At 40.2% G+C, this 26,401-nt stretch overlaps 4 protein-coding genes across 5 annotated transcripts; 3 read left to right on the top strand and 1 right to left on the bottom strand.

The window, feature by feature from the left end:
• The first annotated feature begins 1,454 nt into the window (after positions 1-1,454).
• Positions 1,455-6,984, top strand: LOC141611302 (uncharacterized). 2 transcript variants are annotated; one of them, XR_012528581.1, is made up of 5 exons: positions 1,477-3,242; positions 3,908-4,074; positions 4,776-4,999; positions 5,402-6,511; positions 6,621-6,984. XR_012528581.1 is itself a non-coding variant. In XM_074429816.1 (4 exons), the coding sequence occupies exons 1-4, from the start codon at positions 1,844-1,846 to the stop codon at positions 6,150-6,152; spliced, it is 2,541 nt and encodes an 846-aa protein (XP_074285917.1). In that variant the 5' UTR covers positions 1,455-1,843; the 3' UTR covers positions 6,153-6,984. The 2 variants fall into 2 exon arrangements, 1 of the variants encoding a protein (XP_074285917.1); XM_074429816.1 differs by having other exon boundaries at positions 1,455-3,242; positions 5,402-6,984.
• A 1,493-nt stretch (positions 6,985-8,477) lies between these two features.
• LOC141613059 (F-box protein At3g07870-like) lies at positions 8,478-9,497 on the bottom strand. The gene has a single exon (XM_074431794.1). It carries the CDS (start codon positions 9,495-9,497, stop codon positions 8,478-8,480), a length of 1,020 nt encoding a protein of 339 aa, XP_074287895.1.
• A 944-nt stretch (positions 9,498-10,441) lies between these two features.
• On the top strand, positions 10,442-11,278 carry LOC141613058 (uncharacterized). Its single transcript, XM_074431792.1, has one exon. It carries the CDS (start codon positions 10,442-10,444, stop codon positions 11,276-11,278), a length of 837 nt encoding a protein of 278 aa, XP_074287893.1.
• A 2,024-nt stretch (positions 11,279-13,302) lies between these two features.
• On the top strand, positions 13,303-13,896 carry LOC141613057 (uncharacterized). The gene has a single exon (XM_074431791.1). The coding sequence runs from the start codon at positions 13,303-13,305 to the stop codon at positions 13,894-13,896; it is 594 nt and encodes a 197-aa protein (XP_074287892.1).
• Positions 13,897-26,401: the final 12,505 nt, after the last annotated feature.

Below are 26,401 nucleotides of genomic sequence, written 5' to 3'. Positions count from 1 at the left end.
TAACTTCAGGATTTCTAATATGGATATCCGATCCGAACTAGAAGTTTGGATCAGATACCCGATCCGTACTCTGCCCTACATAAAATAGATTGGTAAGGAGTACTCCCTCTTATTCACTCAAATTTTCCGCTTTCATTTTGCACAAGAAATAAAAAAATGATTTTGGACCACACAAAATACTCTACCCCACATACAATTGATTTTGGACCACACAAAACCTTCCAAAAAAGGAAAGAGGGAATAAAATCCGACTACCATGAAAACGGAAAGAGGGAGAAAATGAGTGAATATGAGGGAGTATTAGACATAAACTCGTAATTCATCGACGAGCTTTGCACCCAGGACTAATATTAGACATAAATTTAAACCTAAATATCCCTCGTATATTATCGTCAATTTATATTTCCACCCTATGTTACTACACGGACGAAAGGCAAAATAATAATTGTAAGAAAAATTAGAATTATTCACTACCAGGTACAACTTAAGATCCATTAACATATTAGGACATCTTTAAAGTACTCGTAACATTTTCAATGCCTGTGATAAAATTACAAGATTAAAGACATTGTGAATTTGTACATTTTACCACGTCGTTTTACACTGTTGTCACAAACAAATCGATGAAAAAATAAACGTAAACTATTCAAGGGGACCAAAAGAATTACTACTTGGTAAATAGTCTACATTTACATGTTGAGAGATAGAAGAGGTCAAAACCTAACAAACACGAGACAACGCAGAGTCAGTCGCACAGCATATAACTCATGTAGCAGCCAAGAGAAGTCCAAAAATCACATGAAAGTTGCATGACGCAACGACCAACAGTTGACTAAAGAAATCGTATTCTACTGTTTACCTACTTTACCAGGCTCATGCATTCTACTCTTTTTTTCATTTTTTTCTCTTCCTTATTTGCTACGACGACGACTCCTCTCTGGTCTCCCTTCGTGTTCCATCTACCAAAACTTAACTACTCAGTTTTACAGATTTGTACGCTAACTACTCCATTTCACTGAAAATAATTAGAAATACATTTGACCAACATTAGCAATGCAAATTTTAATTGACGGACTACTTTTTTAATGTGGTTCTGCACACTACAAACGTAACGTTTTTTTTGTTTAATATTCTCCGTCTCAGCCATTTGTGAGAGATTTTTTAATCAAATTGTAACAAACAATTTTGGCGAAAAAACTAATATCATCACACTCGATTCCACACTGTGAGACGGTCTTTTCTAAAAAAAACCAATAATTTATTACAAACAATTAAAAAGTAATTTTTATAAAATTGGACCGTCTTACAATGTTTGACCGTCTAACACAATACTTACTTTTCTCTTTTCTTTCACAAAAATGAGTAAACACACCCCCAATCACGTGTTTAATAGGACATGAGTAGCTACTAATTACCAATCGTAACATATACAGTACTGTACAGTACATAAATTTAATTCCAAATACGAAAAATAACAGAAAGTTAAAGAAGACAATAAAGAATTGAGTACCCCCATTATTTATTTATATTTATTAAAATATTAAAATAATAAAACTCCACCGACGATATCGACATACGTTATTTTCCATTCCCCTCCCCCCTCTTTTCCTTTCCTTTCCCCTCCCCTCCCCTCCCCACCTCACCCTATCTCTCTATCTTCTACTTCTATCTCTACTGCTACTACCCGACGTCTGACACTCTCCTAAAAGATTCTCTCTTCTCCCTTCTCTCTCAAACCCTAACCATGTCCCCATACTTTCCTCAGATCTCTCTCTAATTATTTCCGTTCAATTAAATTAAATAAAACCGTTTTACGATAGACTTACTCGATTCCCATACCGCTATGGGTTGTGCTACTTCTAAAATCGATGATTTACCCGCTGTTATCCTCTGCCGTCAACGTTTAGATTATCTCAACCAATCATTACATCACCGTTACGCTCTCTCCGACTGCCACCTGTCTTACTCTCACTCTCTCCGTTCCCTCGGCGATACTCTCCATCACTTTTTCGACGCCGCCTCTACTCTTCCTCCACCTGTCGTTACCAAACTCCCTCAAAACGACAACGTTTTGTCTGCTCCCCCAAGACACTCATCGTCGTCTGGACACCTGTCTCACTCTGATGACTCCGGTGGGTCCCACCTTCACTTTCACTCCGACTCCGACCATGAACCGAACAACCACCACCATAACAACAACGGAGGACATATTGAAGATATTTCCGATTCCGGTTCGGATATCGGGTCTCCGGGTCATCATCATATCTCGAATTCGAATATGAATTCGAATTCGACATATCCGTATCCATATCCGTATCCGTATCCAGGTGAAGGAGGAGGTGGTGTCGGAGGAGGAGGAGGAGGGTTTATGCAGATGAATTACATGAAGAAACACGTGACTCAGTCTGTTTCTTACGAACAACGCCCGGTTTACTCCGAGACGATACAATACGGCGAGGCGTCTACTTCTAATGCGACGCCGTTTTATTATCCTAATCAATTTAATCAAATTAATTACAGTAATCCCTACGGTTATGGGAATTACGGCGGGGATAACGGAGTACCGCGTGGAGGTGGGGGTGGTGGCGCGTCGACGTCGAAGGCGGCAGCAGCGGCGGTGGTACCGCCTCCGCCGCCACCGGCGACGTCAGCGTGGGATTTTTTGAATCCGTTTGAGAGTATAGAGAGTAGTTACCCGCCGTATACGCCGAGTAGTCGGGATTCGAGGGAAGTGAGGGAAGAGGAAGGGATACCGGAGTTGGAAGACGAGGATTTTGATCATGAGGTTGTTAAGGAGGTTTTACATAGTCATCAGAAACTCGTAGACGAGAGTCATGTTGGTAGACCGTCGACTAGCAGCGGCGGCGGCGGTGGTGGTGGAAAGGGTGGGGAGAGGGAGAGTGATGTGAGGGAAGTGGAGAGTATTGAGAGTATTAGTGATGATGAGGATGATGATGAAGGGGGAGTTAGAGAGGTGAGGGAAGGGAAAGGGGAGAATGGAATGGAGTATGAGGTGAGGATGGTGGATAAGAAGGTGGTTGGGGATGAAGTGGGGAAAGCCGAGCAGACGGGGAAAGGAGGAGGTGGACGAGGCGGTGGAGGTGGCGGGTTTAAGAATGTGTATGAGGTTGTTAAGGAAATTCAAATTCAATTTGAGAGAGCTGCTACTGCTGGTGATCATCTTACTAAGGTTCTTGAAGTTGGTAAATTACGTTACCAGCGAAAGAATCCTGCTTTCCAAGGTTTAACACTGAAATTTTACTGCTTAATTTGTGTTTGATTGGTGTTTATATCGCTCTTCTTTGAAAGATTGTTACCAGCAAAAGAATTCCGCTTTCCAAGGTTTAACATTTGTATTTTACTGCTTAATTTGTGTTTGATTGGTTTTTATATCGTTCTTCATTGAATGATTGTTACTTTTCATGGTTAAAACTAGTGTTTCTGCTTGAATTATGTGATTTAATTTAACTGCTTAGTTAGGTGGGTGTACTTTCGACTGGGGTTTCTGCTTGAATTATGTGATTTAACTGCTTAGTTAGGTGGGTGTACTCTCGTTGTGATTAATTGGTGAAAGATTTTATTTGTAATTTTCCTGTTATTATTTCTCTGGTTAATTTCTGTTTGTACCGCTGTATGATTGTTTTGCTAGGCTGCCATTGAAAGATTGGAACTATTCATCGTTAAAGCTCGTGTTTTTGGTTGAATTATTTGATTTAGATGCTTAATTAGGTGGGAGGAATGTCGACGTAGTGATAATCTGATGAAAGATGTGATATTTTTTCCTGCTATTGGGTGGGAAATTTGTCTTGTTTTGACAAATTAGTGGAATATGTGAACTTTGTGCTTAATTGTGCTGGAAAGTTTCCTTAACTTTTTAGCTAAGTGGTTTCTGTATGGCCATTAACAGTTTCTACCAAGATGTTGAATGTGATCACTCCGTCATTGCCTTCTACCTCAAAAGATTCGGTGGCGTCTGTGGACGGTGACGATGATGTGCAGCTGAGATCAATAAATCTTTCTGCTTCATTGCAGAAACTTTACTTATGGGAGAAGAAACTGTATGAGGAAGTCAAGGTATGGTTCGTCATTCACATTATACGCAGAAGTTGTTGAATCTGACTTCTCGTTTCATTTCGTTTCGTTTTGGAAGGAAAATTGTTTATTATAGGAGTGTTGTGTGTGGTTTTGGCTGGAAAATATCTATCTGTAAAGAGCATTATAAACTAATACCCATTTGATTTCCCTTTTCTATAGTCTACCTGGCCATGAAAATTTTAAATTGGAGTCTTGACTGCCCTTTCCATCACATAACCAGGCAACAACTGTATACAACAATTCCTTCTTTGCTAAGTTGTTTCATGATTATGCGTCATCGAAAATCTAATGTTTTGGTATTGCATATGAATTCTTGTTTAGTTGCAACAAACCTGAGTATTTTGTCCTGTTTTGTTCTACTTCTTCCAATGTCGGAAGTCTGGGAATTCTCTATGTTTTCTAAAGTTGAATGATAAATGCTGTAAATATAAAGAACGTAGTGATGTGAACGTGTATTGGTTGGGGTATTTAAACTAAGTTATATAGTAACTTTACTATTTGTCTTCGGCTCCGTGAGATAGTAAATTTATCGTCTAAGGCTTTGTACATCCAAGTATATAACCCCCTTAATTCGCGATAAAAATGTGGTATTGTTGTTCATGTTAATTTTCTCCTGAAAAAATCAGTACATTTTGCCCCTCTCTACACTTTTCGTATATCCATGACGTATTGTTTTACAGGCTGAAGAAAAAATGAGGGTTTCTCACGATCGAAAGGTGAGGAAATTGAAGCAAATGGATGAAAGAGGTGCCGAACCCAGTAAGATTGAATCAACAAAAAGCGTGGTGAGGAGTTTGTCCACAAAAATAAATATAGCAATTCAAATTGTTGACAGAATATCAGCTAAAATAAATAAGGTCAGAGACGAAGAGTTGTGGCCACAGTTGAATGAGTTAATCCTAGGGTAAGTGATTTATTCTCTTTTGTAGTCCAACCGTAATCTTCTTTTTGTTCTAATGTTATGCTGTTTCTTGCTGTGGCCGTATTGTGTAATTAGATAGGAATCTAGGATCTCATGTGTGTTAAGTTGCTTTTGGATTTTCAAGACTAACATGTTAGATAAGGACAGTGTACTACTGTGACAAAGGGAAGTGCAAAATAAGTATTGCATGAAAAATGTTGTGCGCACAAGGTGCATATAAGGCTTCACCCGCGAAGCCATTTGACTAATACTTCACTGAGTCTTAGCTGCATCAATTTCTTAATCCTTTTCTTGATGTGTTATAGAAGCTTATGGTGTCCTGCATAATATGATTAACCACTTCCCTGTCTACAATTATTTGATGTTTTATTTTGTTTGATTCAGACTAAGCCAAATGTGGAAAGATATGCTTGAGTGCCACCGCACTCAGTGTCAGGCGATTGATGCAGCAAGGGGCTTAGATGCGATCGCATTTCCCGATAATCCTAGTGACATGCATCTCGAAGCCACTTTACAACTCGAGCATGATCTTATAAATTGGACGTGCCGGTTCACAGAATGGGTGGGTGCCCAAAAGGGTTTTGTGAGTGCATTAAACAATTGGCTATTTAAATGTCTCCTTTATGAACCCGAGGAAACCGCTGATGGAATCGCTCCTTTCTCGCCTGGTAGGGCTGGGGCCCCACCAATCTTTGTGATTTGTAACCAGTGGAATCAATCGTTGGACAGAATATCAGAGACTTCTGAAAAGGAGGTGATTACCTCTATGCGGGGTTTTGCTATGATGGCTTGGCGTTTTAGAGAACGCGACAAAGGAGAGATGAAGCAGAGGATGACAGCAAACCGGGATATTGAGAGGAAGATCAAAAATCTCGATCGAGAGGATATGAAGATACAGAAAAAGATACAGGCATTAGATAAGAAGATGGAGCTAACTTCCGGGCCCACGGACGGTCTCTCGTTGTCTGGTCATGTGGTTTACCAGAGCGATACTAGCAGTAAGACAAGTTTACAGGGTGGTTTGAGGAGCATATTTGAGGCCTTGGAGAGGTTTACTGCTGACTCTGTCAAAGCTTATGAGGAGCTTCTTCAGCGCATTGAAGAGGTTGTTGGGAGACACGGAACGGTTTCCTAGTTCAGGCATACATGTTGATATCAACAGCTGCTAAAACTGCTAATTGGCTTCAAACATACCAGAACCCCCCAAAAAAAGACCCTGAAATACGCCTGAAGCCTTTTACTCAACCCGAAAATCATTTGCCTAAAACAATCATAAGCTATCCAAATTGAGTAATTTTTTTGGCTTAATAGGAACAACCAGAAAATTTTCCCGGAATGATCTGCCTGATACCATCAAACCCGATTTGACCTGTGCCCCTATAATCCGACCTTATTGCCAAGTCTGGGGATATTGCCTGATAGAGCCTCGCACTGCTGCAAGAATAACCTAAACTATGCCTTATCAGAACTGCTGATAGCCTGATATCCTGCCAGGTATCTGTGTTATCCCGTATCAAATAAATCTCCAAGCTCCTTTCTATCACCTTCAACCAGTCAAGCTTCAGGTAATTCAGCCTGGTGCTTTGTTTCATATGGTTTTCAGGAACTGTGCTGTGTTAAACTGGTTATATTTATCTCGAGCTGTGGCGAAAGACGGGAAAACTGCATCCTTGGCAGGTAACTCAAAAACCAAACTAAAGTTTTGTAATAATAGGAGTTGTTATGTAGATTTAGAATTTAGATCAAGGGTTTTCCGGGCATAGAGGACATAAGTCGCTGTAGTTGCCCGTATTTAGATTATGTTATGTATATTTTCATAGAGAAGCATTTTAGAGGAGAATTCAGGGCAGTAGTATTTCAGTGTACAGAATCGCGAGACATTGAGGACATAAATTTATAGAGACTTCTGCTAGGGTTGGTGAATATTTTTTTCTCTGTTTTTATGAATAAAACGTATTTTTCGTTTACTTGGGTGATTTGAGGAATTCTTATGTGTAAATCTCGACACCCTATGAAGGGGTAGTTTTATTTGATTACGGCTCAGCAGCCTCTGTTAGCCGTCTTCCATTCTTTATGTGCATCGGTCCGGACCAGACCGGAATGGCAAAAAATGATGGGACACCGGAATGGACTGAAAATGGGGATCCATAATAAGGCTTGGAGCAGAGATCTGACCAAAGTTTTTAATTCCGATTGCGATCCAGTAGATTCCGGTCCAATCTGGTCCGGACCGGATAATGAACACCCCTAGTTTGGTCAGTTGCCATACCGAGTAGAAACAAAATGTATGATAGCTAGTGAGTGTTTATTCCGTCTTAAATAAGAATTTGTGAATGAATGGAGCGGTACAAAACCGGGCAGTAGCAGCCTTGTGGTTTTGGTGTAATGAGAATGACCTTTCAATATGAAGAGACAACTGGGCTTGTATGAAGATAAGCGTAGGCTACACGTTCAAAATATCTTTAGAGTTTGGTCCCAACTCCAATTATGTTACATTTGAAAAAGATTGGAGTATCGATGTTACGTTTCCTTACAAGTGGGTTACATCTGTGTCTTTGCGTCACTGTTATACAAGTGCGTATGCAAGTTTAACTAGTACAACCCCTCTTATTTGTGACGGTTACAAATTTGTGATCTTTCACAATCTTCTTCCACTTACCTTCCCACTTGTCCTTTTATCTTACGTCACATTTAACGGATTTTGTCCGTCACAAATAAGAATGTGGGTAACTAGTACTACTAAAAATTTCAAGCTCTTTTTAAGGGTATTCAAAAAGTGGTTCGGACCAACATGTCCGGTCTTCGGGTCTACTAAAAATTGGCTTCCGGTCTTTAGTCCAGTCCATACTTGGAAAAAAATAAAATCCAAAAACCCCTTTTATTAAAGGTCCGGTTCGGTCTAAACCCTGAAAAAACGGACCTAAAAGGTTCTCTGTTCGACGGTCTGGGGGACTAGACAGTAGACACAAGTGTGACTTGAATGTTTATAATTTTGTGTGCAAAGCTTCAAGAAGTACAAATCTCTCAGAAGTAAACGATCAAGAATGTGCCTACAAATATCGGAAGTCATAGTGATTAAGATGGAGGTATTATAACAATAGGTCACAAGTTTGAATCGCCCTTCCGATATTTTACTGGCTTGTGGCTCATTTGACGCCAAAAAAACAAAGATATCGTTGATAACAGAATGAGAAATCATTTTCATTTGGTATAGAATATGAAACCGGTTTAAGAGTATAGTCGAAAATTGGCAAAAATTAGCATGAAATTTCTTGTATTTATTCAGAATGCCATTATATATTTTGACTCTCTATTACAGGGTAGTTCATAAAATAAGCTGGGAAGCTAAATTTTGAATTTCCATTACAAAATTTCGAATTATGAAAAATACAATTGTGTTAAATAAAAGCGTAAATAGGTCTTCGAGTAGAGTTAACTATAAATCGGGTTATAGTTTTACTTATTTTGATCGGGAGAAAGAGCTGATCACTGGATTATTCATCGGTACCTGAATCACCTTCTCGTCCCACTTCTCGTCATTGGGATCATATAGACTAAGCCCATTGTTACTCTGGAACAAAAACTTGCCATTGTCAAGGACACGGATCAGCTTCAATGGCGCATCAATGTTGAAGTCGTTTACTACAGCCAATCGCGTCCAAGATTCTTGCACTCCATATCGCTTCATCACCCAAGCCTCAACACGGTCACTCCTTCCTTTCTCATGACTCGCCAATATAGATAGGGACCCGCCAACCACGCTTAACTGTCCTATGGTCAAATCCTCGTCGTAGGGCTTAGGAACTAATTCAAACTCCTCCTTGTCGAGATCAAAGCGGACAATCTTGTTTGTAGAACTTATAATCCAATGTATCGAATTATTCAATACCACCGGATTAACCAAAAACCTAATTTGCTCCGATATCTCATTATACACATCGCTTTTGTCAGTATCAATTGGCCGCCAATTACAATCATCAGCGCGACTATTTACCGTAAGAATCTTCACAGTCGACAGTCTTCTAATAACTTTGTCGATGTCAAACCTCAACACCTTATACCGTGTTGCAGAAGGGCTATAACCAAACGCGTACCTAATAGATGAACCTTGTTCGACTAAAGGATCTTGACCAACGGTCAAATAAGTTCCAGTAACAAGATTCATCAGACGTAGGGACTCTGTAGTACTGCAGTCGTCGTGGTTGTGAATAACCCGGCAAAGAAGCATATCATTACAAGAAGTCACAATGCTGAAATCTGAAATCGAGATTTCATGCTTGTGAACGAAGTCCATTAGGTTAAAGTGTTTCGCTAACACGATTTCATGATCATTGGGAAGGTACTCAATTAAGGAGGCACGCATACTAGCTCTAGCTGTATGCAAGAAGAAATTGTACTTGTTAGACTGGTTATATAAACGTCGCATTATCGACTTATAAGGCAATCTTGAGACTAACTCCATTAGAATATCTTTCAACATTTTCTTGAACAATTGCAGGAAATTTTAACCCTTCTATTGTAGGTAATTTACTCGATTAATTGAAGTTTATCTACTATTTATAGAGAGGAAAATACGAGTTTTCCAAGGTTATCGCCTAATCCTAGTTCCGATAGGACATCAAATTAAGAAATATTATTATGATAAATATCATGAAACAAAATAAGATTAGGAGATACAATATTACTCCTAGTCCTATTATAAATCTTAAAGAGTCGAAAATATTCGAGCCCTTGACTCCTACAAATAATATTCGACATTTTAATATAAGACCGTCTATAAGAAAATCATCAATAATAGTAATATTTCAATGACTAATTTCTCTTTTTTTTTTTTTTTTTTTTTTTTTTTTTTAATAACAGATTTGAACCCAGGTCACGAGTACTACCACTCATGACTTTACCTGCTAAGCTAGCTGACATCTGCACCATAGTCGTTAAGTAATGAAGAATATGATTACGACTATGTAAGTGTAGAGAATATTGGCTCACTAGTCCCACTCTACGCGTGTAGTATAGGGTTGGTGGAAGATAGCATCTCACTATCTTGTTTATTTTAGTTTCATGGCAACATATTCTAATCTAACAATTAATTAATTAATTAATTAAACATGTAATTAAGACATTCTATTAATTAATTAATTACGCGACCGTATATTTGTTGTTCGTTGAGGATGAAGACATGTCTCTTGTTGCTACCTTTGTTTGATCTTGTTTCGTCGGCTAAAACAGAATAATTTCATGGGATTAGTTCACATAAACCTACCCAACATATTGGATTTATTGTTAATTGATTAATTAAATTAAATTAAGATTCTTATTCTAATTTGACTAAATTCTCTTTGTTTGATCATATATATATATAGACATGGACTACAAAGATGTCTAAGTTCAAATCATACAAAAACATAAACATTATTACTAGAAATGTCGAAAAACAATCATTTTCGATCTATTAGTTTGCCAACGACATTTCATCCAATTTCGACTCAATTCGATGAGCAATTGAGTCGATTAATATCATCGAAAAATACAACTACTTCTTGTTCATCATTGACTCAGAGTCTAATAACCCTTATAGGTCTTTACGACTGTGTCGATGAACTTCTACTTCGTCCTGCTAACCAACAAATTATATCGAAAAATAGTCAAGAGAAATGGGTTGATGATATTCTCGAAGGATCGTGGAAACTCTTGGACGTCTGTGACGTTGCTAGGGATGCTTTGTTCTCGATGAAGGAATGTCTGCAAGGCGTTGAGTCGACGCTTAGACGGTCTAATGGTGACATCTCTGAGTACGTAAAAAGTCGACAAAAAGTCAAGAAGGGAATTACACGGTTCTTGAAAAACATAAGAAAAAATCGTAGAATTGATAGAAGAAGTGACAGTTTAGACAGTGTGTTTCTAAATGTCGATGTAATAACAACTGATGTTTTTACGGGTTTGTTGGGTCATATTGCTGGTACAAAGTCGGAATCAAGTAAAAGTAATATGTCTTTGATTGTAAGATTAGTACGCCAGTTTTCTGATATTGATAAAGCCGGGTGTTGTACCGAGTTTAGAGACATTGATGTTCAGTTGAGGTACTTGATCTGTCAGAAGAAGAGTAGCATTAACAGATTCAACAGGACTCGAGTCGAGAAGATCCGGTGTAAGATAATCAAACTGGAATCTGAAATTGAAGAGCTTTGTGAAGAATTAGAATGTTTGTTTAGACATCTTGTTAAGACTAGAGCAACTTTGCTTAATCTTCTTAGTAATTAGATCGATCGAAAACAATAATTCTTTAAACATCAATTGTTATGCTCCAATTCTTGTCGATTAATTCGATTTCCCTTTCTTTATCACTGTTTGCAGTTCATGTTATTTGGCTTTGGAAATAGATAGAATAAAGATAAACGATTCGGTAATAATTTTATACTTAACACAACACGGGTTGATGACGAAAAAAGGTTACTTTCATGGAAGCATACTATTAAGGTATAAGACCATTGATTGAGCTGCAACTAGGGGTGTTCATTTGACGATCTGGACTAAAGTCCGGGCCGAACCGTGTAATTTGGTCTGGACCAGACTGGACCATACTTTATTTGGTCCGGTCCACTTATTTATGTTAGTTTGGTCTTTGGTCCGGTCCTGGACCAAACTGAATGGACCGCGGACTGGACTTATGTAACGAAAATCATTAAAAATGTATAATTAACAAATATTTCTCTTAATATGACAATAGTATTTTGTTATGTATTTTTTTGACCTATTCTACTATCATACGCATTAACAAACTAAACCTTAACTCCCTAATTTAAATTAAATTCATCGTAGAAATAATAAAGTAAAGAACCCAATCCATTGTTTGGTCCATATGGTCCGGTCCGGTCCGGTTCGGTCTATGCATTTATTTGGTCCTGACCGGACCGGACCAATAAAAGTATGGTCCGGTCCACGGTCCAACATTTTACCCTTGTTTGATTTTCGGTCCACAAACTTTGGTCCGGTCCGGCCCCGGACCGATGAACATCCCTAGCCACAACCATCGGTTTAAGGTTTTGATTGAGAAGTTCTTCTCACGTACGCCTGTAATGTTGGATTATGCTGTGACATGCTGTCAATTCTTTGTAACAACCATGTGGATTAAGAAGGCATTGACCGACTAAAAATTCAAGGATAAATCATAAGGACTATAAACAAACTGCAAATGTCAATGTAATTCGTGCATATATCACCTATATTATACGGTAGACGTACCAGCCACATCTCTGCACAAATTTTGCCAGTTCATTCTGAGAATTCCTGTTTAATTTTCAGGGGACAAAGTGTTTTTCGGCCATTCGTGTGTACCGTGTCTCTTGAGATTTAGATTCTTTCCATTTAATTTTCACACGTTTTTGACTAAGGAAAATGTATAGATATATTGGAAATTGGGTATATAAAAAGAGCAATCATTCATGAAACAGATATCAAAATCTTGAGCTAAGTTTTATATTGTTGTTAGAAGTTGAGAGTTGAGATTAGGTGAAGCCCACTGACTTGTTTCAGTAAGAAAACCGTCTTATGTTCAGCAGTTTATCTTATCATTGATCGATTCTAAAGCCAATGTGGAGCGAATCCAGTCACTGATTTTCATACTCGGCTGGATGTCAGGCACGACTGTTATGGAGATATTTTCATGTTTTGGCAAATAGACGCCTACTACGGTACTAGCAGTGAATGGGTTTCGATAGTAAATCTGGCAAACAGGATATTCAGGTCGGGTAAGTTTGGGTATGGAAATGTTTTGGGCCGGGTCAATATCGAGTTAAAAAATGTTTGGCTCGGGTCCAGGTTGGCTTAGGACTCCACAGATTTAGGGTGTCTGATTCAGGTGCCAGTTATGCTATTTGGGTTGAGTTAGTTTTTTCGGATACAATTGAGGTGAACATTACAGATAGGCAGTGGAGTAAAATAATCCCAAGACATTGTGACTTGTGACTTGTGAGTAATTTGAGACAAGCAAAAAACAATCATATAGGCAACCACCAGTACGGTAGCGCTTATCATGGATCATGCCGGGAATCCAGTCTTTAAGTATCACGGCCGTGCAATGTAATAATAGTCAGGAATCGTAACTCTAAATTTGCTGGCAGGTTTGTTAAGGATAGACAGTTCAGTAAACAAAGCCTAAGGATGCGCTTTTAGAGACGAGAAATAATTGTGAGATTCCTTCTGTCTACTCTTACCTTTGCTATATATAGAGAAACCGAGACTTACATTCAAGTTCATCGCCTTTCGTTTACCAAAAGAAAAACACAATGGCTTCTTCTTCAATCCCTAAAGCTTCTTACCATGCCCGTTCTATCAGTTTGCCATCGAGACTTCATCCAATAGCAGAACAACTCGATGAGCAATTAAATCGGTTGAGATCATCTCAATCTGCCTCGACTTCATTTTCCTCTGTTAGCCAACAATTAAATGGGCTTAAAGATCTTTACTCTTGTGTTGAAGAGTTTCTTCAGCTACCGTTGCACCAACAAATCAAATGTGTCGATGAGACCTTAGACCGGTCTCTAAGGCTCCTAGACATTTGCACCACATTTAGAGATGTTCTTGTAAACTCAAAACTTCACCTTCAAGACTTGCAATCAGGGATCCGTAGACGGTGTAATAGTGATTCGAGCATTGCTAATGAAGCTGCCGAGTACTTAAAAAGCCGAAAAATTATCAAAAAGACGATAAAAAAGTGCTTGCAAGGTATTAAACCAGTTCTTAAGAACGACGATGGAAATGACATGATTGGCCTTATGAATGAGGTTGAAGCAGTGACAGTTGAAACCTTTAAGGCCTTGTTGTCGTACTTTGGTGGGGTGAAGGCGCAATCAACAAAGAGTCGCTGGTCTATAGTTTGATGGCACAAACTATGATATGTGGGCCGATGCTGTGAAAAACGGATTGGATGCAAAGAACAAATTGGCTTTCATTGAAGGACGAGTCCAGAAGCCAGCAAGCGATGGAGAAGAAGACAGCCTTGAACTAGTGGCGTGGCGGCAGTGCAACGCGATGTTGCGAGCGTGGCTCCGGAATGTAATAGACCAGAAGCTACACCCGAGTATCACGTTTACCCAACCAATCGAAGATATTTGGGAGGAGTTACGGGTAAGGTATTCGGCAGGAAACGCCCCTAGGATTCATCAACTTAAGAGTGAGTTGAATGAATGTAAACAAGGCAAGGAAACGGTTGTGGAGTATTACACGAGGCTTAAGACGATTTGGGACGAGCTAGCAAAATACAGTAAGATAAAAGACTGCAATTGCGGCGCAGCAGTGTCCATAGCAAAGGAGAAAGAGGAAGAGAAAGTACACCAGTTTCTAATGGGACTGGATTCGAAGCTATATGGACAAGTTCGAACAAATTTGTTGATGGAAGATCCGATAGCCCCACTGAATCGTGTTTATGCCCTAATACTCAGAGAAGAGCGACATGCTTCGCTCACAAAGATAAAAGAAGAATATAATGATGCGGCCATGGCAGTTAAAGTAAATGGCGAAAAGGGTCGAGGAAATTACTCGAGAAATGATGAAGAAAATTCAGAGAGACCACCACCACCACGCTGCACCTATTGCGGAAAATATTATCATAAGGAAGAGGATTGTTATGATAAGCATGGGTACGAGGAGGTGAAGGCGCGAGAACGAGGCAGAGGAAGGAGAGGAAATGGAGGCAGCCGTGGAAGTGGGAACCGTGGAAGAGGACGAGGCGGTGGATATCACCAAGCACATGCAGTGACGGGAACTGGAAAGGGTGAGGAGCAGCTGAAGTCGAACATTGATTCACTCTCGAAGAGATAGACAGGTTGAAGATCCTATTGAAAAATAGTCCCGAAGGAAGTGAAAAACTCCAAGGTATGAACTTAATTGTAAATTGTGAATGGTTAATTGATAGCGGAGCATCTCACCATATGACGGGAAAGAGAGAATATCTGCGAAATACTTGGGAAACGGATGAAGCCACGGTCAATTTGCCTGACGGCAGGAAGGTTAAAGCCACGGTTCATGGCGAAGTGAGATTGAGCGAGAATTTCATACTGAAAGACGTGTTACTCGTGCCCTCCCTCACTTGTGATCTTATTTCTGTCCAACAGTTAATTTGTGAAAACAATTGTCTAATAACATTTTATCCGGATTATTGTGAAATGCAGGACCGGACTACGAAGACGATGATTGGACGGGGTGAGCATAGAATAGGGGTATATTACTATCAACCGAGGAAGAATGAAGCAGCGGGTCACATAACGGTTGATAAAGAGAGTCGTTTATGGCATCGAAGGGTAGGACATCCTTCAAAGAAAATTTTTTCTCGTTTTTCATCTTTAGTTGGACGAAATTTGTTTTGGAATTCAGACGATGCTTGTGATTCTTGTTGTCGGGCAAAACAGTCCCGAACCCCATTTAAGTCTAATAATAATAGATGCGATGTTTTGTTTGGCCTTATACACTGTGATATTTGGGGACCATATAAAGTAGCAAGTTTAACCCGTGCCCATTATTTCCTCACCATAGTCGATGACCATAGTCGAGGGGTATGGATTTATTTAATGAAAGAAAAAAGTGAGGCCGGGGATTACATGAGAACTTTCTGCCAAATGGTAAAGAATCAATTTGAAAAAAATGTCAAAATTATACAAAGTGACAATGGGACGGAGTTGTTGTCTGGACATATGCGAGATTATTATGATGAAAACGGGATATTATTTCGCACTAGTAATGTCGATACACCCCAACAAAATGGTAGAGTCGAGAGAAAGCATCGCCACATACTTGAGAAGGCGAGGGCACTGCGTTTTCAGGCAGGTTTACCTTTGCAGTTTTGGGGGGAATGTATCATGACTGCAGCATACCTAATAAATAGGACACCCACCCCTTTGCTTGATGGAAAAACCCCATTCGAGCTTCTTCATCGAAAACAGCCTAAACTCGATCATTTAAAAGTATTGGGTTGTTTGTGTTATGTCCATAATAAAGAGCGCACCAAAGACAAGTTTGGGGAACGGGGGAAACGGTGTATTTTTATTGGGTACCCACATAACAAGAAAGGATGGAAAGTCTATGATTTACGGGACAGTCGAGTCTTGGTTTCGTGTGATGTCACTTTTTATGAAAACATTTATCCTTTCTCCATTTCTACAAATGAATCTCCATCATCCCTGGACACCATTCACAATAATAATAAACATGTTAAGTACAACAGTGACGAACCCTTCGATCACGTTGTAAGGGGGAGTGACGAAACAGGGGATGAGAGTGAAGGAAATGAGCAGGGGAATGAACACACGCGTGAAGGTGCTGAGCAGGCCATTAATCAACCAGACATTCCTAATGTCGATCAACCAGACATTCCTAATGTCGAGCATGAAGAGAATGTGAGAAATATTGAGCAGGAACGACATATGACGGGTTCACAACTTGAGCAGGGGATCATTGGTAGAGGTGCGAGAGAAAAATTCGAACCCGCATGGAAGAAGGATTACTATTGCAAATCAACAAGAATAATTACCCCAGACTCAAATGCTCACCTCGCACAATCAAAGTCCTCAAGGTCAGGTACTCGCTATCCTTTAAACGATTATGTTGTGACTAATTGTTTTTCAAATAATCACAAAGCATTCTTAGCTGCCATTGATAATGAGCAAGAGCCGAATCATTACCATGAAGCAGCGAAGGACAGGAAATGGAGGGAAGCAATGAGTAGAGAAATCGAGGCTTTAGAGAAGAATAAGACATGGAAGATCGTCACATTGCCAAAGGGAAAGAAGCCAATAGGTTGCAAATGGGTGTACAAAGTTAAGTACAAGGCAGATGGTACAGTGGAACGATACAAAGCTCGATTAGTGGCACAAGGATTTATTCAAGTAGAAGGAATCGATTTCCATGAAACATATGCACCTGTGGCGAAAATGGCAAGTGTACGATGTATGCTAGCTGTAGCTGTGTCGAAAGGTTGGTTTATTGAGCAATTAGATGTGAACAACGCCTTTCTACACGGAGACCTTGAAGAAGAAGTATACATGAGGATCCCTCAAGGTTTCGAAAAAGGAGGGGAAAGTAAGGTATGCAAATTGCTTAAATCAATTTACGGGTTGAAGCAAGCTTCGCGTAACTGGTTTGCGAAGTTGGCCGTGTCAATGAAGAGCTACGGCTTTATACAATCGATGGCGGATTACTCTTTGTTTACCTTTAACCGAGATGATTGTTTTATTGGAGTACTTGTCTATGTGGACGACATGATCGTTGTAAGCAATGATAAAGAAGCATGTGCAAAGTTCAAAAGATTCATGGATAAGAGTTTCGGGATCAAGGACTTGGGAAGACTGAAATACTTCCTAGGTATAGAGGTAGCTCACGGCAAGTATGGACTGTTCTTGAATCAGCGAAAGTATGCAATGAGTATTATCGAGGAGACGGGAATGGAAGGAGCAAGAACCGTGTATACTCCTATTCGAGCAAGACATAACTTGTCTTTGGCGAAGGGGTATGTGCTAAAAGACATAATGAAGTATCGTCGTCTAGTTGGGAGGTTAGTATACTTAACCATTACGAGGCCAGACCTTGTTTATACAGTGCACATCCTTTCGCAGTTTGTTAATGAACCAAGGAAAGAGCATTGGGAAGCAGCATTGAGAGTCGTGAGATACATAAAGCGCAATCCGAGCAAAGGGATCACATTGAGGAAGGAATCGGACTTGCAAATTAGAGGATATTGTGACTCGGATTATGCGAGTTGTCCATTGACAAGGAGATCAATAAGTGGCTATTTTGTTTCATTGGGACAATCGCCTATATCTTGGAGAGCGAAGAAACAAGTGACAGTGGCGAAATCGACGGCGGAAGCAGAGTATAGAGCCATGGGGGAGGCAACGAGTGAATTAATATGGGTAAAGTCGTTCCTTGCTTCTTTAGGTGTTTTCCATACTAGTTCGATGAGTTTGTATTGCGATAATCAGGCGGCCATTTACATAGCAAAGAATCCCGTGTTTCATGATAGAACGAAACACATTGAGATAGACTGTCATTTTGTTCGGCAACATTTGGTGTCTAAAGAGATCAAAACGATGCATGTAAGGAGTAAGGAACAAATAGCGGATTTGTTCACGAAAGCGTTAGGAGGAGAGCTATTTGATCATTTGCAGTTCAAGTTGGGACTCGGTGTTCCTAGAGCTCCAACTTGAGGGGGAGTGTTAAGAATAAGGCTAAGTATATGCATCGATATCTTCCATATTATCATGTGTATATTATGTAGAATATGTAATCTAGTTGGTTAAGGATAGTTGAGATATGGTAAGATATTATAGGAGTAATATTAGGAAGTTAATATTAGGGTAAATTGTTTGTACATACTATATATGCCTGTAACATCGATGTCTTTGCTTAATGAGAATTACATTCATCATCTCGAGTTCTAAGTTTCACAGAAAAGGAGGGACCTATAAGCGAATTTGACGCACTTGATGCTACTGTCTTTAATCTCCATGAAGAAGAAAACCGGCGTAAACTCCTTGGAAATCGAGGATTTGAGGACCCGAATCGTGAAAGTAGAGTCTGACATTCGAGATTTTGATGAATTGTTGGAATGCTTGTTTAGGAATCTTGTTAAAACTAGAGCATCTCTTCTCAATATCCTTAGTAATTAATTAAAACCATATTTACTGATTTTGTACAGATTATCCATGTAAATGAGAGATATTATACACATTACACAATGTGAATACAAATACAACAATTTTCCCTATACTACATTATAGTGCACATGTCGGCTAGTTTAGCGGGTAAAGTCATAAAAGGTGGTACCACATTACTAGTATCGATTTCTATTGGTTATATTGAGTGAGTTAGAAATTAGTTAAGCTAACTAACAACTAATCATAGTTAAATTGAAGCTAACCATAGTTAAAAGGTTGTTAGAATAGTTGGCTCAATTACTATAAATACCATTGTATCTGATCCTTGAATAATATATAAAAGTTTTACAGTTACAAATTTTACATCAATGCTTTATTACAACTATCAAACATATTCTTCCTTATTCATCATCAATCTTCATATCCTCTGATTGAATCTTCAAAGTAGTCGTCCTTCATCCAGTACATCTTCATCTCCTAGCTTGGGTTTCTTCATGGTATCAGTATTCTTGGTTTGTTATTCTGGGATTATTTCTTTCTGTTTCTTGCTAGCTTACAAGAAGTAGAAGGTATATTGACATGCTTCCGCACTTTTCCTTCATTCATTCATAAAATTGTTGCTTCTGTTCTTTCTATAAGATATGAGATTGAAGGTTTGAATTAATGTATATTTACTGTGAAAGGAATACAAGTATTTATAGAGAGGTGTTAGCTAGGTTACAAAGATTACATACTTGGGGAATAAGCTAACTATATTTACATAGAAGAATAATATCTAATATATTGACTAAGTCTAATTATTATTGTTAATACGCCCCCGCAAGATGGACGACGGAGAAAGAAGACCAATCTTGTCTCGTAGAAGAAGGAAGCGTTGCTTGTGCAGGGGTTTAGTAAGAGCGTCAGCTAGTTGATCGGTACTTGCAATGTGCTGAATTCGAATAGAGCCTCGATGAAGCTGCTCGCGAACAAAGTGAAAAGATAAGGCCATGTGCTTCATCCGGGAGTGAAAGACTGGATTTCGTGCATACATTGTAGCGGACAAGTTGTCGCAGTAAATGGCTGGCGGTTGTGTGACATGAAAGTGAAGCTCAGTGAGTAGATTTCGAAGCCAGAGTAACTCAGTTGTAGCGGAAGCGACTGCTCGAAATTCGGCCTCAGTAGTTGATAGGGATAGACCACGTTGCTTTTTGGAGGACCATGTTATAGGATTGCGACCAAGATAGAGAATATATCCAGTAGTTGAAATGTAATTATCTTTGTCTCCGGCAAAGTCAGCATCACAAAAGGCATGGAGACAGAGCGGGTTTTTGGAGTATAGTTGTATGCCATGGTGTTGAGTTCCTTGAAGATAACGGAGTAGACGTTTTAGAGCAGACCAGTGAGTAGTGGTGGGATGATGGAGAAATTGAGCTAGCCGATTGATAGTAAAGGCAACGTCAGGTCGGGTAAGAGATAAATATTGTAAACTGCCAACTATGGCGCGGTAGTCGGAGTGATTGTGAAGTGGTTTATTATCCTCCTGAGTAAGGTGCGTGTCAGTCGACATAGGGGTAGTAATTGGTTTTGCATTGTCCATGTTGTATTTTGTTAATAAATCATGTACATATTTTGATTGATTTAAATGAAGACCATTAGGATTTGGTGTGACTTCAATACCAAGGAAGTAAGAAAGCGGTCCAAGATCTTTTAGTGAGAATCGTTTGGATAGGTTGTCAATAAGGTTTTGTAAATGAGCTTGGTTAGGACCAGTGATAATAATGTCATCGACATAGACTAGCATAAATATGCGAGTTGTATTGGTCGTGTAAATGAATAAAGATGAGTCGGAAATTGATTGTTTAAATCCAAAATGAACGAGAAAGGTTTTGAGCTCCGTGTACCAGGCTCGAGGAGCTTGTTTGAGACCGTAAATGGCTTTGTTTAGTTTGCACACAAAATCCGGTTTAGAGGTGTCAACAAATCCTTTTGGTTGACTCATAAAGACATTGTCCTTTAAAGTCTCTTGGAGAAATGCGTTATTGACATCGAGTTGACGTAAAGTCCAGGAATTGCTAACAGCAAGAGATAAAATGAGGCGAACGGTGGTGGGTTTGACTACAGGACTGAAGGTTTCGGTGTAGTCAATGCCGGGTCGTTGATGAAATCCTTTGGCGACCAAGCGAGCTTTGTGTTGTTTTAGAGAGCCATCGGGGTTATATTTAATTCGATAGACCCATTTGCAACCGATGACATTTTGAGATGGATGACGCGGGACTAGAGTCCATGTTTGATTTTTCTCGAGTGCATGAAATTCTTCTTGCATTGCGGTTCTCCATGGAGGTACTATGAGAGCTTGCTTGACGGTTTTGGGAAGAGCGTTGGGTGATGCGAAGGTATGAGCGAGATGGGCATACTTGGAGGTGGTTTCTATGTACCTGGGATTGGGTTTCCTAATGTTGTTGTCTAGGCGAGTGACAACAGTTCGTTTTGGAGGAGGGGGTGGTGGAGGTGGAGGAGGGGTCGGAGTGGTAGTGGTAGGGGTGTGTGTGGTGACAGGAGAGGGTGTGACGGGTTGGGAGGTAGAGGCAGGGGTTTGTGGGGTGGTAGGAGAGGGTGTGATGGGGTCGGGTGCAGGGCGTGTAGGGCTGGTAGAGGAGACGGGTGGGACGGGAGGAGGTCGACGATGATAGACCTGGGTTATGGGAGGGCGTGGCCGAGTGTCAGGTGGAGAGGTGGGGGTTGACACGGGTGGTGGATGAGGTGGTATAATGGGTATAATGAGCGGGCACCAATCGTTTGGATTCGTGTTGGTATTAGTAGGTGGGTCAGACGCAATTAATTTGGTGTAAGGGTAATCATCTTCAACAAATTTGACATGTCTCGATGTATAAATACGATTGGTTTTTGGTTCAAAACAGTGGAATGCACTCTGAGTAGAGGAGTAGCCTACGAAAATGCAAGGAGTCGATCTATATTCGAGTTTATGTCGTGTATAAGGTCGAAGCCAAGGATAGCATAGGCATCCAAAATTATGTAGTTTTGTATAATTGGGAGGTTTATTATGGAGTTTGAAGTATGGTGTTTGACCTTGTAATGTTCGGGTTGGAAGACGATTAATGAGATAGGTAGCGGTGTTGAAAGCAAACGGCCAAAGTACGGTTGGTATCTTGGCGTGAGCGAGTAGGGCTAAGCCCGTTTCCACTATGTGACGGTGTCTCCTTTCGGCATATCCATTATGTTCGGGTGTATGCGGAGGAGAGGTAAAGTGACTAATTCCATTGTTGAGTAAATCATGGGTAAGCTTTTTGAATTCTCCTCCATTGTCAGAAAAGAATTGAATAATTGGTTTTTGAAAGTATTTCTCAACAAGTGCTTTAAATTGAAGGAATACTTTGGTTGTGTCGGATTTTCGTTTTAAAGGAAAAAGCCAAGTATATTTACTAAAGTGGTCGACGAATATCACATAATATTTGTAATGGTCATATGAGAGAACGGGACTAGTCCAAAGGTCCGAATATATTAATTCGAGTGGAGCGGTTGTTTTGAACGAATTTGTCGCAAATGGTAATTTAGTACTCTTGCTAATATTGCACGCATCACAGGAAGAGAAATTCGATAAACTAAATGGTAAACTTTTATTGATAGTTTTCATTACATCAAAAGTAGGATGGCCTAATTTATGATGCCATGAAATAGGAGATGAGCCTTTCTTAATTAAATTTGCGGTTGGTGACGATGGGCTCAGCTCGTAAATTCCGTGTCTAGCTTGGCCCTGGAGTATCGTCGATCCCGTCAATTTGTTCTTAACAACAAAAAAATCGGATGAGAAAATAACATTAACATTATTATCTTTACACAATTGGGATATTGATATAATATTTCGAGAGATTTTTGGAACATGTAAAACATTATTGAATTGGAGAGTTGATAATTGAAACGTACCTATATTAGCGATGTCGAGACCCGAACCATCACCAATAATAAGGTCATCTTGACCGAAATAGGGAGAGTGGAAGGCCAATGTGTCGAGGTCATTGGTGACATGGTTGGAGGCTCCACTGTCAAGGAGGTACTGGTGGTTGGGCGGCGGTGCAGCAGCGGCGGAAGTGGTTGCGGAATGCGCATGTGGTTGTTGGTGTTGGCGGGTTGGAGGTTCAGGAAAAGTGATGGTTGGAAAAAGCTCTCGGAATAGAGGACAATCAGCTATGACGTGGCCTATTTGACGACACCATTGACAACGCCCCTTGAAGGGACGCGGGTTCGGGTTGGAGGTGTATGGGGCAGCGGGTTGGCGGGTAGAATTGGTAGAGGTATTTGGTTGATAACGGTTGTTATTGTAGGTTGTTTGTCGTTGGTTGTTGTAATGGTTGGGACGGTAAGCGGCATTAGCGGTGGGGTTGAAAATATCGTTGTCGGGTTGTTCTTGTTTTATTAATAGTTCATGTTGAAGCAATTTTTCATGTAGGGCTTCAAATGAAATTGGGTTGTCACGTGCTCTAACGGTGTCGATGACGGGTTTAAAGGTTTTATAGTCTAAACCTTTAAGAACTTTGGAAATAATGTCTTCGGGGTCGATTATCTTACCCATTAATGCGAGTTGGTCAATACATGATTTCATGGTGTTCATGTATTCGGTTATGGATTGGTTAGAGGTTTTGACAATCGAGTCTAAGCGGTCTTTTAATTGCATAATATGCGCACGCGAAGGGTTTGCGTAGGTTTGCGCTAGAATATCCCATGCTTCTTTAGAGGTTTTAGCACGGATTATGAGGGCTTGGACGGTTGATGATAGGGTACCCATAAGAGCCCCTAGAATCAACCCATCTTGTTTAAGCCATGAAAGATAGGAGGGGTTGGTTTTCTCGGTTTTGTCATCACCGACTATGGTTGGTGATGGAGCGGGGTTGGTCCCATCTAGGAACACGAGCAAACTGAAACCAAAGAAAATATTGGTGAGTTGAAAGAACCATGTGGTGTAGTTTGTGGGTGTTAATTTGACGCAATGAGTGAGGTTTGGTGAGACGAGAGGCTCGTTGGCATCGTGAGGGTTGCGTACGATGGTGTCTTGGTGAGTGTTTGTCATGGTCGAAGATGAGGGGTTGAGGATGATTTGTGTTTGGCGTTTGAAGGTGGAGTGACGGCGCGGTTTGAGAAGATTTTTGGCGGATCGATGTGAGCTCGAAGATACCATATAAGATATGAGATTGAAGGTTTGAATTAATGTATATTTACTGTGAAAGGAATACAAGTATTTATAGGGAGGTGTTAGCTAGGTTACAAAGATTACATACTTGGGGAATAAGCTAACTATATTTACATAGAAGAATAATATCTAATATATTGACTAAGTCTAATTATTATTGTTAATACTTTCTTGATTGCTTCAAATCACCATGCCTGATCATGATTCCTCTGAAACTCCCTCACCCTTCGATTATTATGATGACCTTCTTTATCTTTCTACTTCTGATCAACCGTCTGCAACTTTATCATCCTTTCTTTTTGAGGGCCATGACTTTTTGGGGTGGAAATGGGAGGTTCTCATGGCATTAGCTGCCAAAAACAAGGATGGCATGATTGATGGTTCATGTTCTTGTCCTCCTTCCACTGATAAGAGACATAGACAGTGGAAGAGATGCGATTTTATGGTTATGCGTTGGATTTCTAATTCCTTAGACAAGAATCTCAAAGAAAATTTCAAGTTTGTTACATCTTCTAAGGAATTATGGAGTGAATTGACTGAGAGATTTGGGCAATCTAATGCATTGGAGGTTTATCAGTTAACAAAAGATTTAGGAGCTATGTCTCAGGAAAATTTATCTCTTGTTGAATATTACAGCAAGATGAAGAATTTATGGGAGACACTTGATTCTCTTGACCCCTTACCTTCATGCACCTGTGGCAAAATATCACTACGTTCTTGCACCTTGATCAAGAAGATGATTGACAGGGACAATAATGCAAAAACAATCCAATTTCTGATGAATTTGAATAACAGTTATGATGGGATTCGAACCCATATTTTATCTCTTGAACCATTGCCTTCAATCAATAAGGTGCTAGCATTGCTTAAGAAAATAGAGAGACAGAAGCAGATCACTGACACTGTTTTTGTTCTCACTAATGCTAATGCCTATGCTTCCTACAAACCGTCTGATCCAAAGAAGTCTACTGATGCTGGATCATCTACTGTTAAGCATTGTGACCATTGTAATAAGAATGGCCATACAAGGGCTACTTGTTTTGGGTTAACTAAATGTCCCCACTACAATAAGACAGGACATAATCCAGCAAATTGTTTTGTCATTAGAGGGTTTCCTGGTGACAAGAATAAGGGTAAAGAGAAGGTTTCTTATACCAAGACTGGTGCACCTAAAAGAGGGGCTAACACTGTAATACCCGCCCTTTTAGGGACCCGTTGACCAGCATTGACCGACCTTGGGAGCGGTAATGGTGCTTAGGATTGCGTGCCATAGTACCTTGTGTCGGGTGTTGTGGGTGGTACTCGATAGAGTAGAGGCTACTCGATCGAGTAGCGTGGATGCTCGATCGAGTAGGGGCCACTCGATCGAGTATGTTAGCTACTCGATCGAGTAGCGTCTTTTCAGCGAGGATTTATAATCGTGTTTTCATATATTCGCAAATCATTTCCGCCTCTTTCTTCTAAACCTAGATGTCGTCCCTTCCTTTTCCCTTCACCTAATACCTTCCATGGGAGCCTGTCAAGGTCCTTGTGCCTTAGGAGTGCATAACTTGAGTCGGGTAGCAGTCCTTTGCCAGGTTTCCTCATGTAGGTATGTCGTCATCATCATCCGTATCTTTGTCTTTGCAGTTAGGGTAAGTTTGGTAGTGATAGATGTTTGTATGGTGTGTATAGGTGTTGCTTGTTTGATGGGTGTTGCGTTTGTGAGCATGGAATTGTCGCAGTCGCTTAAAAGTAGGCTCGCCTACTCAGTCTCTGTTGGTTGTTAGAGTGTCGGTTGTTGTTGTTGATAGATGTTGTCGTTGCTGTGGTGGTTGTTCTTGGTCGTTGCGATTGTTGTAGTTGTGATACAGTTGTTGTGACTGATTGTCTGTGGTTCTCGAGGTGCGTCCTCGGCTGAGTGGAGTCGCTTGCGGGAGTGGCTTCATGCCCTAGTTTCGCCCTCGTTTCGCCCAAGTTCGGGTTATCTTCATGGAAGCATACTATTAAGGTATACGACCATTGATTGAGCCATAACCATCAGCTTAAAGTTTTGGTTAAGATTAGACCTGACAAAGTTGACCCGACCCAATAAGACTGACACGAGACCCGAAAATGACCCGAACTTGCCGGACCGGATATGTCCCGAAACCCGAATTGACCCGACCCGAAACTTGATTGACCCGACTCAAGATAACCCGACTCGAAATGACCCGCCCTGTAATTGACCCGATCCAAAATGACTTAAAAGTGACCGAAAATGACCCGAAACGACAAGTACTAAGTCAAATTAATGTTATTTACACCAAATCGAGTTTCATTTGTTACAATCATCCCTTATATTTGCAAAATAGTATTTCGTAATCAAAATAGTACTAACTAAAGTGTTTTAGCCATTAACCCAAAAGCGACCCGGTAAAAGGTCACCCGAAAATGACCTGAAACCCGAAATGACTTGACCCGATCCAAAATGCATGGCAAACCCGAAATGACCCGACCCATACCCGACCCAAATGACCCATTTGCCACCTCTAGTTGAGATGGTCTTCTCACATACGCCTGTAATGTTGGGTT

The sequence above is a fragment of the Silene latifolia genome, chromosome 11 (assembly GCF_048544455.1).
Source record: "Silene latifolia isolate original U9 population chromosome 11, ASM4854445v1, whole genome shotgun sequence".
NCBI classification, from domain to species: domain Eukaryota; kingdom Viridiplantae; phylum Streptophyta; class Magnoliopsida; order Caryophyllales; family Caryophyllaceae; genus Silene; species Silene latifolia.
This window is presented reverse-complemented; position numbering and strand designations above follow the sequence as displayed.